This window comes from Narcine bancroftii, chromosome 2 (genome assembly GCF_036971445.1).
Source record: "Narcine bancroftii isolate sNarBan1 chromosome 2, sNarBan1.hap1, whole genome shotgun sequence".
Lineage (NCBI taxonomy): Eukaryota > Metazoa > Chordata > Chondrichthyes > Torpediniformes > Narcinidae > Narcine > Narcine bancroftii.
The window spans coordinates 217,458,622-217,478,919 of NC_091470.1; the positions used below are offsets into that span (position 1 = coordinate 217,458,622).

A 20,298-nucleotide genomic window follows, 5' to 3' on the forward strand; every position below is an offset into this window, starting at 1 on the left:
GTCACTTGATGACGACACCAGTAGAAGGTAGAACAGTCCTAACCCCGGGGATGGCTCTTTGTAAGTGTGAAAGTGTTTAGTGTCCCAGCTAGGAGTGGTCAAGTGTGAAAAGCCAAACCCCCATTCCTATTCCAGGACACTGAACAGCCAATTTAGTGGGATGCAAGTGTGAAAAGGGCTTATAATATTGAAAACATTGGCAAACTTCTACAGATGTGCAGTGGAAAATGTGCTAACTAGCTGCATCACAGGCTGGTATGAGAGTGCCAATACCTCTGAACAGTAGTGGATTCAGCCCAGTACATCACAGACAGCACTCTCCCCACCATTGAGAAAATGTACATGAATGCTGATCAGATCACAAACTATATATTAGATCTCAACATTGTGCATAGGTCATATAGTTTCTTATCAGTGCAGCTCTTGATTCCTTTGTCCTTGATATGTTTCTTTCCACTCCATGTTGTAACAAGTTTCATATGATCACCATTCTCATAAAGGCATTTCTTCTATTGTATGTCTAATTTAACACTTCCCCAACTCTACAAAAACCGGGAAAAATATACTTCTGTTAACCTACAAATTGATGAGCAATGTAGTAATTGAAGATCATGGAATTGAAGATTCAGAGGAAGCATGAATACATTATTGGTAAAATGGCCGAAAGCAGATAAAATAATAATTTTCAGACTGGAGGGCTTTGTATATTTTGGGGAGTGATATGTGGGACTATTTTTCACAATGATATATTATTATCATGGTGCAGATTGCACATTGCTCAATGGTTAGAGCAGGGGTCGCAAGTTTGTTCCTTGCTGAGACCTCATTTCTGTGAGGGGCACTGGACAAAGTGACGATTCTCTGTCTTCCTTACAGTAGATAAAATTAAAGAATTTCAAGTATGTATCATTCTAAATGTAGTATTGCGTGATAATAATGGAACCTTTACCTTTTGAAATAATTACAATATTTACCAGTAATGAAAATTGGAAATGTTGTAAAAATGGTCATAATACATCTTCAAATATCACTGACCTAGAAATTGTTCAATGTTTTGAAGATTACCTTTTATGTTGAAAGATTCACAGATAACCACATAGGGTTTTCATGTGTAATGCGCAGAATCAGAATTTATTGTCATGAACATGTCACAAAATTTGTTGGTTCCAGCAGTATTACCAATGCAAACATTGATATAAATTACATTTAAAAAAATTAAATTAGTACAAATGAAGAGAAAAAAATAGTAAGATAGTGTCTGTGGTTCATTGTCCATTCAGAAATCCGATGGTGATGGGGCAGAAGCCTCTGTGCACAGCAGTGCTGGCTTGAAGGGCTGAATGGCCTATTCCTGCACCTATTGTCTATTGTCTAAGCTGGTTTTTGCACCATTGGGAGTTCAGGCTTCAGGTTCCTGTACCTCCTTCTGTGAAGAGGGCATGGCCTGGGTGGTGAGGGTCCTTGAGGATAGAGGCTGCTTTCTTGAGGCATCGCCTCTTGTAGATGACCTGAACAGAGTGAAGACTGATGACTATGATAGCGCTGGCCAGGTTCTGTGGTGAAACTGACATTGTTGAAGTTCCGTTGATTTGTCAGCGTGCAGTCCCAAGTGCGCTCTTTGCAGAATAGGCTGAAAGGAACACAAGTAACACTTCCAATGAATGTTGTTCTCACTGGGGAAAAAGAATGCTGCACTAATTGGTTCTGGGACCGAGGGTGGGTTTTGGTGGTGGAAAGGATTAGAATGGCAGTGTGCTCCAGGAGATTAATGGGGCTGGTTTTGAAAGTAAAGGAGGCAATAGAGATGCTCCAGGGAGAAAGGGTAGGAGGTTATTGGAAAGGTCTCTATTAGGACACAAAAGAGTCTGGAATGACCCTGTTCAATGCTGGGGTGGGTGTGAAGGGAAGAGATAAGACAGATAAGAGATAGGAACATTGCAAAGCTCGACAGCAGGGGTTCCCAACCTGGGGTACATGTCCCCCCAGTGGTACATTTGCACTTTTCAGGGGTACATTAGGTCTGAGAGAAGAACCACTACCGTACACTACATGGTGTTGTAATCTGCAGTCAGATTGCACAATGTCGTGGTTCTTTTATCCTTAATTTTTAGGGGTGCATGGGAACCTATCAAAACGCCCAAGGGGGTACAGAGGGACAAAAAGGTTGGGAACCCCTGCTCTACAGGAACAGAACATGAGCCTTTCTTCACTCCTCTCCCTCCTCACATCCAAGTGCCATCCACTAATCTCCCTGAAGAGGGATCCTCAGACGGTGCAGAAGCGGGGATATGCGCCGGGAAGCACTCCTCCTGTCACCGAGGGCTCGTCGGCTCAGTCAACCCCTCCACTGGAAGTTGAAGCGAGGGCAGTGACACCCCTGTCAACCCAAGGTCACCAGATGCGCCAGCTCGGGACACCCATGTTCACTCATTCGCCCACTGCTCCTGGGGTGAAGCGCCACGCCGTTCCAAGCGCGGCACCCCGGGTTCGAGTCCCGCGCCGTCTGGCAGGACCCCCGGGGGTGGATGAGCAGGGGCTTCGGGCACCGCACGGGAAAGGCAATTTCAGTGGCAATGAATCCCCTTGATGGCAACGCCTCCGCCGTGGAAGCTGCTCATGGACAGGGTGGACCGGCCCACCATCCTCAGAGCCCCATGAACTTCGGCTACATGCTCCTTTTTCCTTTCTATTGGCCTTCAGGCAACCCGTCTCTGTGATTTATTGTCATTACAGCCTCACCTGCCGTTCTTCACTTCCCCCCTTGGGTGTCTTCCTTCTGGCTCCTGCTCCAAAGGCGGGGAAACCCAGGGGCCGGGGGCGTCTGATTGGACCGTTTGCCCGCGGGCCTTTGGTTGCTGCGTCCTGAATGGCGAGATGTCGTGTCCGTCAGGCGGCGCTAAGCCCCGCCCACCCCAGAAACGGCCGGCGAGGTCGAGTCGGGCGGTTGGCGGCGCGGCGATGGCCGCTGGGCGCGAGGATGGAGCGGTCGCTGCGGCGGCGGCGGCAGGCGGGCTGATATGGCGGCCTAGGTGGTGAGAAGGGCGCGGCGGGACACGCTTGTGGGCACGATGTCCCGCTTCGGGGTCGGCAAGATGAAGACCCCGCTGGCTGGACGGAAGGAGCCGCGCGTTGGATACAAGTACTCCATGGCAAGTCGCGGGATGGAGGCGGGGGGCGTGTGGGGGGACTCGGCCCCCGGGCTCTCAGAGAGGAGGGGGGCTCGCAGAGAGGAGGGGGGGCTCGCAGAGAGGAGGGGGGGCTCGCAGAGAGGAGGGGGGCTCGCAGAGAGGAGGGGGGGGCTCGCAGAGAGGAGGGGGGGGCTCGCAGAGAGGAGGGGGGGGCTCGCAGAGAGGAGGGGGGGCTCGCAGAGAGGAGGGGGGGGGCTCGCCCCCCGGGTCGCAGAGAGAGGGTCGCGGACCCTGGGGGTGCCAGAGTGCGGCCCTGGGATCATAGATGGTGGCGGGGGGGGGGGGGGGGGAGGGGGTGTGAAAGTTAAAGTTGAAGATATGTTCATTGACACCAAGAAAGGAGGTATGGTAAATAATCTGACAGGTAGAATTAACCTGGAAGATGACGAGGGGAGGATATTCAAGATTCAAACATTTTTTTTTAATCATGTAATACTCAATAAACAACAATGATTATCATTGATTAACTTTTGACTGCCATAAAGGTACACAAAGGAGTGCCACCAGCTGCAAATGAAGTTTAATCAATAAATGATGTATTTTGTTTGAAAGAGCAAACTGGAAGAATAGAGTCTTCATAAAAGAGCTATAAAGGTGTACATGAACAGAGTGATCTGGTGTACCTGTGCATAAATTTTGGAATTGGCAGGGCATACAGGTGAAAATCGTTTGGCGGATTAATCAGGCTTGGAGCATTAAACAGGGAGGAAATATTTTTGTAAAACTTTCTAACTTGGTGCAATCAGTATCGTAGTTCTTAAATCTATTCACTCCATTTAGAAAAGATATAAAGACCCTCAAGAGAGCGAGTAAAAAAAAAAGAAAGAAAATGGTTCCTGGGATGAAGGTTGAAGGACAGGAGATGTGCAAAAGCTAGGTGAGGTGGGGGGGGTTCATTTGTGCTGAAAACAGTCTATCAGGCTTTTAAAATGCAATTAGATGAGCGTTCAAGGTTAAACAATAGCCCTTTTCCCACTGGCTAACTGGTAAATTGGCATTTCAGCAAACCAGTTCAGAATAGTTTTTTTTGGCATTAACACTGGACCACCGTTAATCGGTTCTCTGCGCCCTTTCATATCCACCACCTGGCATCCCAGAGCAAAAGGAATGATTATCATTGATTAACTTTTGACTGCCGTAAAGGTACACTTTTCTTTGAAAGAGCAAACTGGAAGAATAGTGAATCAGCGATGGTACACCCTCCCTAGGTGGTTCATCCCCCGGGCAATCTGACACCTGCGTGCAAGTTCACCAACGTTCACTCTGGCATGTCAGCCGGTAGATTGACGGTTAATTACTTGGTTAAAGTGCCAGTGTGAATGGGGGTAGAGTATCAGGCTCCAGAAAAATGGTAAATGAGACTGAGAGGATTGTTTTAATGGATCTGGTGAGCTGTCAGTAAAGCAAAATCTATCATGGCAATTCTATAAGCTTTTCCCAATGGTGAAATTCAGCATGGCACTGCAAAAACAAAGCTTCAAGAATGATCCATCTTGGCTTTCTCCTGGTGTAATATTTCGGGTTGAAGACAATGGAAAGCCCCAGAAAGCTCAGGCCTGTACTTAAACCACACTACCAAATTTGTTGTATCCTCCAACTGGTTTGTGACCTTGCAGCTGTTCTAGGAAAGTATGTTACTTTTAGAGATGATTTTAATGTTACACCATTGCCAAATAGCATTGATTAATTTTGATCTGTCAAAATGTTAGATGGCTATCCACCGCCAAGGCTTCATTCTATTTGTTTCAAGAGTGAATTGGTATCCTGGAGATAATTTTTTTTTTAAGTTTAAAGAGGCAACCATGATCTGGTTAAGTTTCTGTTTGATGCTGATGCTTTTTATTAGTGGAAGATTTACCTGAGCTCTTCTGAGATACAGGTGCCTAACCTTTTATCCAGGATTGTGAACGTTGACAATTTCCAAAAACTGGTATTTTTTTTGTAATGAAAATGCCCATCACCTCACTCCTAGCCCCCAGCTGTCCGTCGGATGTCCTCCCCCTCCCCCAGCCATCTGTCGCTCCACCCTCATTTAACTCCTGATGCGACAGCAGGGGTGCAGTGCTGCAGAGGCCGGAGTTCACTTGTAGTGGCAGCTGGCAATGGCTCAATGCAGGAGCAATGGCTGTCTTCATAACCCATAATCCCTTATACAGCTGGAACTGCTTTGCCAGAGTTAGAGCGGTTCCAGCTGTGTGGGGGATTATGGGTAAGGAAGATGGCTATTGCTCCCCCATTGAGCCAGCTGCTATCTGCTTCTCTCCCTCCGGGTGCTCGGAGCCGAGAGTCACCTTTCCATTGAAGGTAAGAAAGGGTGCCCGCAGGGACGGGGGTCAGCCAGTTTTATTTTGAAGTTTTATGATCTTTATCATCTAAATTCGTTTAACACCCCGCGCCCCCTTTTGCGATTTTGAAACATCGCATTTGCTTTAAGGGAACACCATTTTAAATTGATTCTAAAATCTGGAAGGTTCCAAACAACGGCAGGTGTCCAGTCCAAATGATCCTGGATAAAAGGTTAGGAACCTGTATTTATTGTCACAGAAGTCAGACTGCAACCAACTTTTGATTCACTCCACTTGTTGCAAGCCCAGAAGCATCTTAGCCCTAATGCTGAAGAGTCTCCAGAGTTAGTTTTTTTCTACCCAAATTGCAGCAGGACATTGACACCAGAAAACATTAGTGTAATCTTATTTGACCAAACAATCTCAACTAATTCCTGGACGGGCTTAAACCTAATAACTTGAACATCACTGTTCCCAATTTTAGTTAACTGTTCACCACTGTTTTAATCTCTTCTTTACCTATTTCCATTCTTGCTTTACTCTCAAATCTTCACCCTTTCCCCACTGATTTCCCCCTCTACTTGTCTCTCCACCTCCGCCCCCCACCTTCTGTTCAATACTTCCTATCACCTCGTAGCCCTACCCCAGCTTCTCCCCACCCCATTTTTTCCTGTTGATATATCTTACTTGTCAGTGTACAAGAGGGTATCCAAACTTTTAAAATGTCACCTCAAAACTAGGAGTCAGTTTGTACACTCTATATAAAATCTGATCCTTAATATACGAGGCCGCAGTTTCCTCGACAGAGAATGACAGTTGCCATCAGGTTCACTGTAGAAAACTAATCAACAGTAACATTGTGACGAGTCATGTATGTCAAATGAAGCACATAACTTAACAAAAGAAACGTTTATGCATTCGGATTCATGAGCTTCTTCAGCCATTAAATGAATGCACTATCGGACATGAATAAATGTATTCATTGATATCACTCCAATCCTACTTGGTATCATCCAATTCTACTGTAGCGTTGAAATATTTAAATAGAAAGTGATTGCAGCATGCTGCCACACAGAAGGATTTGGGAGGGCTTCTGTATGAATTGCAAAAGATTAGCTTGCAGGTGCAGCAGGCTATCAAGAAGACAAATGGAACATTGGCCTTCATTGCTTGAGGGATGGAATTTAAGAGCAGGGATGTTATACTGTACAAGGTACTGGTGAGTCCACATTTCGAGTACTGCATGCAATTCTGGTCTCCTTAATTGCTGGCTTTGGGGGCAGTGCAGAGGAGGTTCACTAGGTTGATTCCAGAGATGAAGGGGTTAGCCTATGAGGAAGATTGAATCATTCTGAGACTGTACTCGCTGTAATTTAGAAGGATGAGAGGTGATCTTATAGAAAAATAAAATTATGGAAGGCATAGGTAAGATAGAGGTGGGTTAATTGTTTCCATTGATAGGAGAGACCAGAACTAGGGGACATAGTCTCAAGATTCAGGGTAGTAGATTTAGGATGGAGATGAGAAGGAACTGCTTTTTCCTGATGATGGTGAATCTGTGGAAATTGCTGCCCATTGAAGCAGTATAGGTGACCTCAGTAAATATTACAGGTAGTCCTGACCTATGTGAGTTATGTACGCCCACACGTATGACTAAATTTTTTTTAAAATCTTTTTAAAACTACTGAACAAGTACATATTTTGTATTAAAAATACTGTACACAGTGGTCCCCGCACCTGGCTGCAGCACGTGGTCCCTGTGACCTGTGGCAGCCTGAGGTCCCCATTAAAGGTTCATTTGTTGAATGTTAAATGACCTTGGGCATCCATGATGGAGTGAATCCGACTTACGACCAATCCAAGGTACAACCAATCCTTTGGTCCCCATTGTGGTCATACGTTGGGGACTACCTGTATTTAAGACAATATTGGATAAATTTTAACATCCTTTGGCTTGGCTGCGTGGGTGAAGATTTATGGAGGGGTATGTCCACGTCTGCTGCAGGCTCGTTGGTGACTGACAAGTCCGATGCGGGACAGGCAGGCACGGTTGCAAGGGAAAATTGGGTGTTGGGTCTTTCCTCCTTTTTCTTTTGTCAGTGAGGTGGGCTCTGCGGTCTTCTTCAAAGGAGGTTGCTGCCCGCCGAACTGTGAGGCGCCAAGATGCACGGTTGGAGGCAATATCAGCCCACTGGTGGTGGTCAATGTGGCAGGCACCAAGAGATTTCTTTAAGCAGTCCTTGTACCTCTTCTTTGGTGGACCTCTGTCGTGGTGGCCAGTGGAGAGCTCGCCATATAACACGATCTTGGGAAGGCGATGGTCCTCCATTCTGGAGACGTGACCCACCCAGCGCAGTTGGGTCTTCAGCAGCGTGGATTCGACGGTTGTGGACTCTGCCATCATCGAGTACTTCGATGTTGGTGATGAAGTCACTCCAATGAATGTTGAGGATGGAGCGGAGACAGCGCTGATGGAAGCATTCTAGGAGCTGTAGGTGATGCCGGTAGAGGACCCATGATTCGGAGCCGAACAGGAGCGTGGGTATGACAACGGCTCTGTACACACTGATCTTTGTGTGTTTCTTCAGGTGGTTGTTTTTCCAGACTCTTTTGTGTAGTCTTCCAAAGGCGCTATTTGTCTTGGCGAGTCTATTGTCTATCTCTTCGTCGATCCTTGCATCAGATGAAATGGTGCAGCCGAGGTAGGTAAACTGGTTGACCGTTTTGAGTTTAGTGTGCCCGATGGAGATGTGGGGGGGCTGGTGGTCATGGTGGGGAGCTGGCTGATGGAGGACCTCAGTTTTCTTCAGGCTGACTTCCAGGCCAAACATTTTGGCAGTTTCCGCAAAACAGGACGTCATGCGCTGGAGAGCTGGCTCTGAATGGGCAACTAAAGCGGCATCGTCTGCAAAGAGTAGTTCACAGACAAGTTGCTCTTGTGTCTTGGTGTGAGCTTGCAGGCACCTCAGATTGAAGAGACTGCCATCCGTGCGGTACCAGATGTAAACAGCGTCTTCGTTGTTGAGGTCTTTATTGGCTTGTTCCAGCATCATGCTGAAGAAGATAGTAAAGAGGGTTGGTGCTAGGACGCAGCCTTGCTTCGCGCCGTTGTCAATGGAGAAGGGTTCGGAGAGCTTATTGCTGTATCTGACCTGACCTTGTTGATTTTTGTGCAGTTGGATAACCATGTTGAGGAACTTGGGGAGGCATCCAAGGCACTCTAGTATTTCCCAAAGCCCTTTCCTGCTCACAGTGTCAAAGGCTTTGGTGAGGTCAACAAAGATGATGTAGAGTCCTTTGTTTTGTTCTCTGCACTTTTCTTGGAGTTGTCTGAGGGCAAAGACCATGTCAGTAGTTCCTCTGTTTGCGCGAAAGCCACACTGTGATTCTGGGAGGACATTTTTGGCGACACTAGGAATTAGTCTATTTAAGGAGAATCCTAGCGAAGATTTTGCCTGCAATGGAGAGCAGCGTGATTTCCCCTGTAGTTTGAGCAGTCTAATTTCTCGCCTTTGTTTTTGTACAGGGTGATGATGATGGCATCACGAAGGTCCTGAGGCAGCTTTCCTTGGTCCCAGCAGAGCATGCAAAACTCATGCAGTTTGGTATGCAGAGCTCTGCAAAGCTCTGCAAATTTTAACATAATGAGGGAAATAAAGGATATGGGGAAAAGGCAGGTAGGCGGAGATGAGTCTATAATCATATCAGCCATGTTCTCATTGAATGGTAGAGCAGGCTTGACAGGCCAGATAGCCTACACCTGCACCTATTTCATACAGTATGTTCTTCTTTTGACTGACCATTTACACCTATGGATGTTCCTGGCTCACAGTCGCTCCAGTGTAATTGTAATCTTAACTGATTAACTTGTTTTCACTTTCCCTACTTCCAAGGAAAGGCCTTCAATCTGCAACATTAACTGTCCCTCTTTCCACGGATGCTGCCTGACCTAGTGAATATTTCAGCATTTTTGGTTTTTATTTCAGATTTCTGGCATGTGCATTGTTTGAGTTTCATTATACTGTCAGTCATCAGCTGCATGCTCTGAAGTGCCATTTCCTCATTAATAACAATGCCCAATATAAATTGAAACCACAAAATGAGGGCATTACTCAACAGTTAGACGGCATCTGTAGAGCAGGGAATAGAATTAAACTGTTAAGTGGATGACCTTTCATCAGTATAGTCTGATCATATATCAGACCAACTGAGCAATACTCATTTGGACTGCTGCCAGATCCCTCAGTTTGTGATTTCGAGACACTGACCCAAAAGTTGTAATTGGAGATGAGATGATGGTGACAGTCTCTCACCAAGTCAAGCATCAAGGATACTTGTTGAATTTGATCTGTGGAAATCAGAGTGGAAACTTTCCATAGTCCTAAGTCAAATCTCAAAGGATTTGTAGTTAAAGCAGCCATTCTCAACCTTTTTTTTATATGGCCTTCTAGGACTCTGCTCAAAGTTTGTGGCCCCCTTTCCCTGTGAAGCAATTAAGTTTTTGGTTTCTTCCATACTTCTCTTTTACCAACTACACAAATAAAAAAATAATTATGTTGCTTACATGAAAAGAAAACAAGGCTTTTACTTAAATATACTGTTGAGAATGGCTGAGTTAGAGGACAATCACCTCATCTGTGAAACACTGTTCCTTAATCTACTGATATTCAGCTGCTTCCCTCCAATGTAAATAATTTAGATTTTCATTGACAATCAGTGTTTATTGCAGGAAATGAAGTACTCCATGTTCATGAAACCTGGCCAAGGCTGGTGCTTGAGCTTATAAGTAAACAATATTCATGTTACGATGATCAAGTTTTCTCTTAATGTTCAGCAAATTAGTATTGTTGGAATTCCCCACCTTGACCACTTTGTTCTGCTGCCACACACATCCAGACTTTAATCAGAGGGGATGTCTTTTGGCTCAACATGTTGAGAAAGTTGTAGCCGTTCTTATTGCAAACAATGAAAGTGATTTATGTGAACTTGTTAAATTTGATACCAATTCAGAAAGTCTGCAACTCATGGGGAACAAGAGCTGCTACAAGCTTAGGTTGAGCCTCAATATAACTGTCAGGGGTCACAGTTAGGTGAGAGTTGGGGGCAACTACTTGAATTTTCTAACTCATTCCCAATATCAAATTAAATTTCAAATAATCCTGCTTTCTCTGTTTCAGAATTGGCCAATTGTTGTAATTTGTCTATCTATAAATCATGATTTCTTTACAGTTTTATGTTTCACAACTTTAATATTCCTTTGTTTTTGTTTTCTCTCTCTAAATGCCCTCAGTAACCCTTATTGCTATGGCCATACCTTAACAGAGGGATTCTCTTTTATGTCTTATCTCCCTCCCTCACCTTCTCTGTGGTTCCAATCTAATTTGCTTTTTCTGCTTCCCAGTTTCGATGAAGGGTTTTCAACCTGAAGAGCTAACTCTGCTCATCCTTCCACTGATTCAGCTTGAGCTGTTGATTGTTTTGAGCTTTTTCTGTTCATATTTCAGATTTCTAGCATCTGCAGATTTTTTATTTTAATTTTCTTCTTTTGTGACTTGATATCAAATTTAGATTGACCAATTCCCATCTCTTGCTGCATTAAAGATTCTGCATAAAATCCAGGGTGAGAGGTTTCATTGATCGACTGCAAAAAAGAAAAAAAATCCATGCAATTAAGAGCAAAAAATAAAAATTAAACAAACTGCTGGAGGAACTCAGCAGGTCAGACAACGTGGATAGAAATGGTCATCAATGTTTTGGCTTGGGGCACTTTATCAGGATAAAAGATTGAGAAAAAAAGATAGGAAAGGGGGAAAGAAGGTTGGGGAGAGAGGGACAGAATATTGGACAGAAGGTGTGAGATGGAGCAAAACAGGTAGAAGGAGAGATGCCTTAGAAGTGGAGGGGAAAGAAATGTTAGAGAAAAAAATTAAGTTCAGGGAAAGGAATAATTGAGATAGAAACAGTGGAGTCAGATTGGGGTGGAGTACCTAAAAGTGGAAGAGAAAATAATGTTCCTGTTGGTAGGTTTAAAGCTGTACAGAAGGAATATGGTTTGTTCCTTAAGTTTACATTTGGCCTCATCCTAACTGAGGCTGAGGACATTACATATGAAGAGTTGAAATGGTTGACTGCAGGAAGCTCAAATTTAGACCCACAAACAGCGTAGGCATTCAGCAAAGCGGTCATCCATTCTATATTATGTCTAACCGATTTAGAGGAGATAACATCAAGTTCTCCAGCACTTTGTTCTGTCCTAGTGGGACTAAAGGGGGAGGCTGACATTTACTCAAATCTTGTGCTGAAGATTGTTGATGACGTTTATTAGTGTAGTTTTTTTTTGCATTCATTTTTCAGGAATTATAATTTGCTGGCAAAGCCACCATTTATTGCCCATTCATGTTTTTCTTAAAGGAAATGATGAGAAGCCTCATTTTGGACATTGCATTATTTCCAGCTTGGGATGGAGTTTCAGAATTAAGGTGCAATGGCAATGAAGGGAGAATAATAGATTTCTTAGTCAGGAAGCTGTGTGACTTAGAGGTCAATGTGCTGGTGATTTAACCACACACCTGAAGGTCTTGTTCTCTTTGGTGGTAAAATGCAGATTGAAGTTACCAGATGAGTAACTGCAGAATGTGTTGTAGATTATGCACACTGTAGCCTCAGTTAACCAATAATGGGAAGAATGGATGTTTGAAATGGTGAATGGGAAACCAATTAATCAGACTACTTTGTTATGAATGATACTGAGCCTCTTCATGAAAGTGAGTTTATTGTCTTACACATAAGTATAATGTGCATATGCATCAAAATTCTTGTTGTAGGCAAATAGGTACGTTTGTCAAAACAAAACTCCAATTGCATTCATTAAATTACCCCAGTACAGAAAGGGATATATGCAGTTTTAGTTAGTGCAAGGAAAAAAAAGTGGTGTTTCAATGGTGCAGACAGGTTTTTGTAGCACTGGATTAGTTTAGGGTTAGAATAGTAAGGGGAGGTTCAGATGCCTGATAGCCATTTGGAAAAAACCTGTTCTTGAACCTAGCTAGATTCCAGACTTTTGTACCACCTTCCCCAAGGTAGCAGTGAGATGAGGTAGTGACCAAGGTAATGGGGATCCTCTATAAATTTTAAATTTAAATTTAGACAAATGTCCGCTGTTCGTCTTTCGCCATTTCAGCCCACAAGTCCATGCTGCCCAATTTACACCTCCAGTACATTTCAAACAGTGGGAGGAAACCGGAGCCGTGGGAAAACCCATACAGACATGGGGAGAAGATACAAATTCCTTGCAGACAGTGTGGTATTTGAATCCTGGTCCCGATCGCTGGCGCTGCAAAGGCGTTGCACTACGCCCATTGATGATGCTGTCAGTGCGCATGATGAACTTGGTTTGCTGTACTCTGGAGGTTTCTGCATTCGTGAGTGATCGAATTACCAAACTAGGGTGTAATAGAACCAGTCAGTATACTTTCTGCAGGTTACAGAGAGCAGCTTGATGCAGAATTCAACAACATGCCAGATCTCCTCAGGCTTATTAGAAAGTTAAAGCATTGTGCCTTCTTCATGTTGTCTCGATGTCATGACTCTAGGAGAGGTCCTCCAGTAGATGGAACCCCTAGAACTTTTTTTAATATAATTTTTTATTTTTCACACTATGCACTATAATCAACCAAAATATATACAAACGTTTCTCATTAAATTTACACAGTGGTCTTTTCTCCTCTTTTTTCCCCCTTTCCCTCCCTCCCCTCTACCCACCCCCCTCCAAAACCCATAAATATTCAACATTTACAATACAATAAAACCATAAAACAATATCTTCACACAAAGGAAAATAAACAAGAAAAATGTATCATCTATTTATTACACACTGAATCTAGTCGTTTTATCTTCTTATAATTTTCATTCTCATTTTAGGGAGATGGAGGTCGTAGGCAAGCTCTCTCTGAGATGTTCCATGTATGGTTCCCAAATTTGTTCAGACATTGTGACTTTATTTTTTAAATTGTTATTTTTTCCAGTGGAATACATTTATTAATTTCCATGTACCATTGCTGTATACTCGTGCTCTCTTCCATTTTCCAAGTTGACATTATGCATTTTTTTGCTATCATAATGAATTTTTTTTGCACTTTGTCCAATTTGAGGTCTAATTCTCTACTTCTTATGTGTCTTAAAAGAAATACCTCTGGTTTTTTTGGTATGTTATTTTTTGTAATTTTATTTAGTATTTGGTTCAATTCTTCCCAAAACGTATTTACTTTCGTACATGCCCAAGATGCATGTAGTGTTGTTTCTATTTTCTTCTTACAGTGAAAACATCTATCCAATAATGTTGAATCCCATTTTTTAAATTTTTGCGGAGTAATATATACCCTGTGTAACCAATTATACTATATCATGCATAACCTTGTGTTTATTGTATTCTTCATAGTTCCAGAACATAAATTTTTCCCATGTTTCATTTCTTATCTTTGTTTAGATCTTTTTCCCACTTCTGCTTAGGTTTATAGTTTATTTCATTTTCCTTATCTTGCAGCTTAATGTACATGTTGGTTATAAATCTTTTGATTATCATTGTGTCTGTAATCACGTATTCAAAGCTGCTTCCTTCAGGTAATCTCAAGCTCTTTCCCAATTTATCCTTTAGATAAGCTTTCAATTGATGATATGCAAACATTGTACCATGAGTTATTCCATATTTGTACTTCATTTGTTCAAATGTTAAAAAATTATTTCCCAAAAAACAATTTTCTCTTCTTTTGATTCCTTTTCTCCCCCATTCTCTAAAGGAAAGGTTGTCTATTGTAAAAGGGATTAGCGGATTTTGCATCAGTAGTAATTTTGGTATTTGATCATTCATTTTTTTCCTTTCTAAGTGGATCTTCCATGTATTAAGTAAATGATGCAGTACTGGTTAGTTTTTTATATTGCATCAGCTTTTCATCCCTATTTTATCTAGTTCTATCTTAGTCCAGTGTGGTTTTTCCCTTGTCTGGTAAAAATCTGATAAATACCTTAATTGTGCAGCTCTATAACAATTTCTAAAATTTGGTATCTGCAAACCACCTTGATTATACCTCTCTGCTAATTTATCTAATGCTACCCTTGGATTCCTCCCTTTCCACAAGAATTTCCTTATTATTCTCTTTAGTTCCTTAAAGAATTTTTCAGTTTAGGGAATTGGTAACGTTTGAATAAATATTGTATCCTTGGGAACACGTTCATTTTACTGCAGTCCATATTAACTCTAGCGGTAATTCTTTCCAGTGTTCTAAGGCTTCCTGCAATTTCTTTATTAGTGGCTGATAATTTAGTTTGTACAAGTGGCTTAAGTTATTATCTAACCTGATCCCTAGGTATCGGATTGCTTGTGCTGGTCATTTAAATGGTGATTCTATTTTAAATTCTGTGTATTCTGCGTTACTCATTGGCATTACTTCACTTTTATTTGCGTTGATCTTGTACCCCGATATTTCTCCATATTCCTTCAATTTCTTATGTAATTATTTTACTGATATCTCTGGTTCTGTTAGGTATACTATGATGTCATCTGCAAATAAACTGATTTTATGCTCCTTCTCCTTTTATTTTATTTTCTATTCTTATCAGTTCTGCCAAAGTGGACATCCCTGTCTAGTTGACCTACTTAATTTAAAGTGACTCGATACATATCCATTTACTGTTACCTTCGTCAACAGTCCATTATACAATGCTTTAATCCAAATTGTATATTTTTCTGGTAGATTGAACTTCTGTAATACTTTAAATAAGTAATTCCATTCTACCCTGTCAAAGGCTTTTTCTGCGTCTAAAGCAACAGCCACTGTTCGTTTCTTATTTCTTTGAACTGCGTGGATTAGATTAATAAGTTTGCAGACATTGTCCGCTGTTCATCTTTTATTAATTAATCCAGTTTGATCTTGTTTTACTATTTTAGTTGCACAATCGGCCATTCTGTTTGCTAATAATTTAGCTATTATCTTATAGTCTGAGTTAGGTAGAGATATTGGTCTATATGATGCTAGTGTAATGGATCCTTCCCTGTCTTTGGTATTACTGTAATTATTGCTGTCTTGCATGAATCTGGCAAGTTTTGTGTTCTTCCAGGAGAGAAGGAATTAATAACTCTTTCAATGTTTTATAAAATTCTATTGGAAATCCATCCTCTACTGGTGTTTTAGTGTTCGGTAGCTTTTTTAATATATCCTGTACTTCCTCTATTTCAATTGGTTTTATTAGTTTGTTTTGTTCCTCTTCTGCGGCAATTCAGTTAGCTAAAAATTCCTCTATTTTATCATCTTTCCCCTTGTTTTCAGTTTGGTACAATTGTTCATAAAATTTCTTAAAATTTTCATTAATCTCTGTTGGATTACATGTAATTTGTTTGTCCTTTTTCCTTGATGCCAGTATCGTTCTTTTAGCTTGTTCTGTTTTAAGTTGCCAGGCGAATATTTTGTGCTTTTTCTCACAGTTCGTAATACTTTTGCTTTGTTTTCATTATGTTCTTCTCCACCTTATACGTTTGTAATGTTTCGTATTTAATCTTTTTATCTGCCAATTCTCTCCTTTATGTTATATCATCCCTTTTTACTAATTCCTTTTCTATACTTACTATCTCCCTTTCCAACTGCTCTATTTCCTGATTGTAATCTTTTTTAATCTTAGTCACATAACTTATTATCTACCCCCCTAATGAAGGCTTTCATTGTGTCCCAAAATATAAATTTGTCTTTCACTGATCCTATGTTTATTTCAAAATATGTTTTAATTTGGCGTTCAATAAACTCCCTAAATTCCTGTCTTTTAAGTAGCATGGAGTTTAACCTCCATCCATATGTTCTTGGTGGGATGTCCTCCAGTTCTATTGCTAATAATAGGGGTGAATGATCTGATAGTATTCTAGCTTTATACTCAGTTTTCATGATTCTCCCTTGAATATGGGCTGACAACAAAAACATATCAATCCTTGAGTAAGTTTTGTGCCTACTCGAATAATATGAAAATTCCTTCTCTCTTGGATGTTGCTTCCTTCATATATCCATAAGTTTCATTTCCTGTATTGATTTAAGCATAAATTTGGCTACTTTATTCTTTTTACTTGTCTTTTCTCCAGTTTTATCCAACGTTGGGTCCAAATTAAGGTAAAATCCCCTCCTATGAATATATTTTCTTGTGTGTCTACAATCTTCAAAAAAATATCCTACATAAACTTTTGATCCTCCTTGTTAGGCGCATATATATGGAGCAAATTCCAAAATTCTGAGTATATCTGACACTTTGTCATTGCATACCTCCCTGCTGGATCTATTATTTCTTCCTCTATTTTGATTGGTACATTTTTGTTAACTAGTATGGCTACACCTCTACCTTTTGAATTATAGGATGCTGCCGTTATGTGTCCTACCCAGTCTCTCTTTAGTTTGTTATGTTCCGCTTCAGTTAGATGCGTTTCCTGCACAAATGCTATATCTATTTTTTCCTTCTTCAATAAATTTAGTAACCTCTTCCTTTGAATTTGGTTATGTTTTCCATTAATGTTTATAGTCATATAGTTCAACATGGCCATCTTATATCTTGCATTCTCCTCTTTTCCACCTCTTTAACACTTCCATCCCTCTCTTCCCCATTTTCATCTCTTAGTTTTCTCTTATTACACTTAATGTACGATGACACATTTAAAACAAAGTATCCCTGCAATTCCCACATCCACTAATACCTTGACCCCGAAAGTTCCCCCCTCCTCTCTGAGTTTCCCCATATCCCTTGCCGAGCAACCACAACTCCCCTTTTCATTTGGATTGCGATCATGTTCGCAGCGTCAACTGATTTTGCAGTGACAGTTATTCCCACTTTATCCAGCCCTCCAGAAAACACTTTTTTTTAACAGGTATAACAAAGCTCTCTTCCCCCCTCCCTCTTACTCCCTGCCTTCCCTTCTCTTTTCCCTCTTTAGTTCTTTACATATACATTGTTTTTGCATCTTTATATATACTTTATCACCGTTCTTCATTCTTGTTACATCTCTTCTGTCCTGCAAAAGTTCTGTGAATTCTTGCGCTCTCTCTGGATCTGAGAACAGTCTATTTTGCTCCCTGGGTATAAATATTTTAAGCACGGCTGTATGTTTTAATATGAATTTGTAATCTTTTTTCGCTGTATTAAACTCCTTCCTCCTCTTTAAGAGTTCAAAACTTGTGTCTGGTTAAAAAAAAAATTTTTTGACCCTTGTATTCTAATGGCTTATTATCTTCTCTAACTTTATTCCTTGCCCATTCCAGTATATTTTCTCTTGTCGTGTATCTCAAAAATTTTGCTAAGATGGATCTTGTTTTTTGATGTGCCTGTGGTTTCGGTGCTAATGTTCTGTGTGCCCTTTCTATTTCCATTTCTTCCTGCATTTCTGTCATTCCCAGGACCTTCGGGATCAATTCTTTTCTAAATTCCTTCATGACTGTGCCTTCTTCACCCTCCTTCAGGCTCACTATTTTTATGTTGTTTCGCCTACTCTAATTTTCCAACATATCTATTTTCTGAGATAACATCTCTTGTGTCTCTTTTATTTTTTTTGTCACTTTCTTCCAATTTTTCTCTTGTCATTTACTTCCATTTCTACAGCCGTTTCCCGCTCTTCCACATTTTCTACTCTTTTCCCTATTTCTGTCATTACCAGTTCTAACCTTTGCATTTTATCTTCTGTTCTTTTCATTTTCCTTTTAATTGCATTCAACTCTAATGATGACCATTCTTTTCGTGATCTCATTTGTTCTTCAAAAAAGACTTTATCTCTATTCTGTTCATCAGTTTTACCTTCTATTTATCTTTTTCCATCGGTTTTACCATCTATTTCTCTGTGAAGATCTTGGTCTTCTTCTTCCTCTTCTTCTGGGTTGATATATGTGTTTGTGTCTTCTCTTCTTTGTGTCTGTATCCCTTCTGTTTTTTCTGATGAGCTGCTTGTATCTCTTTGTCGGGCCTCTTCTTGTTGGGCCTCTTGTTGCTGGTCCTCCCCTCCTGGGCTACTTGTCTGTTGTGCTTCCAGACATTGATCTTCTTGTCGGTCATCCTTCCGTCTGTCTCCCTCTTCTGCTGGTTTCATCATCCTCCAGCTGAGCGCCCTGGTGTTAGGCGTCCCTCAGATATTCGCTCTGTGACAGTCCGCTCCTCTGCTGCCGGTGTCCTCTTTCTCCTTTGATTGCGCACTTTTATTTGGCTCCGAGAGCCATTTTTGTAGCGCTCTGGTTAGTGGGTCGTGACTCCACAGGGCAGATACTGACCTCTAGGGTCGGGCGCTCCTCGCCACCACAGCGTCCTGTTCCTTCATGCAGGTAAGGCCTTCTTCTGTCTTCTCCGGTGACTTTTCTACTTTTTTTCCGGTTCCTTTTACTTTTTCCTTCTTGGGAGCCATCTTCTTTCTCTTCGCTGTATCTTCATCTTCTATTTCTTATATTTTATTTTTGTTATTCTTTGCTTTTCCCTAACTTTTTTCCTATTTTCCTGGAGACGTCTGGTTTTCCCAACCGGCCACTACTCCATCCTGTGACTCCCCCCAACTCCCTAGATCTTGAAGGTACTAACACTCTCCAACTCTGTTCCATTGATGTGGATAGATGTGCGGAATTGAGTGCCAGTGAATTGTGAACCCCTCACCCCCAGGATTTTGATGGTGGGGTATTTGGCAATGCCATTCAACATGATTGAAACTATCTCTTGGCCCATGTATGAATGTGTTCTGGGTTGATTTGCAGAGGATTTACAATTGGAATTTAACTTTGAGCAATTATTAGACAACATTCTCACTTTCTAATCTTATGATAGAATCAAGTCATTTAGTCCCTTTTATACTGCAAAGCCATGGTATTCCCATAGACATGACCCATCCTAGGAAGCCAGCTTGCGTGTTCACACGGAACTGAAAAAAGTAGGTTTTGTGAGTTAAATATGCTCCACCGCTGAGACTACCAACCTAAGAGGATTGAAAATGGGTAAGAGTAGATCCCCTGATCCTCCTTGCGATTCTTTCACACTGTGCTGGAAATGCGAATAAAGCCCAGCTTTTGAGCTCTGTGTAAAAGAGACAGTGGCACAGTTTAAGAATCTGCTACCTCATGTAGAACTCGAGCTTCCCTGGTTCAATCACCAACCTTTAATGCTCTCATTGACCTTTAATTGTCTCACTGACCTTTCCTTCCACGTTCCAAAGACTTGTGGACGTGCTAATTGGCCACTGCAAATTGCCTTTGATGTGTAGAGGAGCAGTAAATGCAGGGTGGAAAAAACTGTTTTGGAAATTGTTAGGAAAGCAAATGACATATTGATATTCATTGCAAGAGGGTTGAGTTGAGAAAAAAGGAATGCATATTTTATAGTTTTACAGGGTCATATCTTTGGTTCCATTCTTTAAGAAAGGAAAAAGTGGCACTGGAGGCAATCCAAAAGATATTCAGTAGATCTCTTCCTGATTATAGGCTTTTTCTATCACAAGCAGCAAAATAAATTAATTCTGTTTAGAATTTAGAATGAGCAATTTTGGTGAAGCAAGTAAGTTCCTTTCTGAGTATGATGGCTAAATGTTGAAGAATCTTGAAGAAGACATAGTTACAAGTTTAGGGAGTAGTCATTTAAATGTGAGGTGCAAAAATGGTGAATCTCTGGTATCTTCTACCTTGTGGATGCTAGATCAATGAGGGTATTTAAAATGGTTGGTAAATCTTTGAAAGATCAGGGAATTGAGGGTTATGGGGGAACTGACAGAAAAGAGATGAGGCCTGGGGCAGATCAGCCATGATCATGTTGAATGGTTGAATATGCTTGAGATGTTA

The 20,298-nt window shown here is 41.4% G+C and overlaps 2 protein-coding genes across 6 annotated transcripts in view; one reads left to right on the forward strand and one right to left on the reverse strand.

The window, feature by feature from the left end:
• Positions 1-20,298, forward strand: part of oxr1a (oxidation resistance 1a) — a 354,447-nt gene that overhangs the window by 298,974 nt on the left and 35,175 nt on the right. The window lies entirely within an intron of this gene.
• Positions 1,103-18,578, reverse strand: LOC138752221 (uncharacterized). Its single transcript, XM_069915207.1, has 3 exons — positions 18,500-18,578; positions 2,740-3,202; positions 1,103-1,630 (listed from the first exon to the last, which is right to left on the reverse strand). The coding sequence occupies exons 1-3, from the start codon at positions 18,576-18,578 to the stop codon at positions 1,372-1,374; spliced, it is 801 nt and encodes a 266-aa protein (XP_069771308.1). The 3' UTR covers positions 1,103-1,371.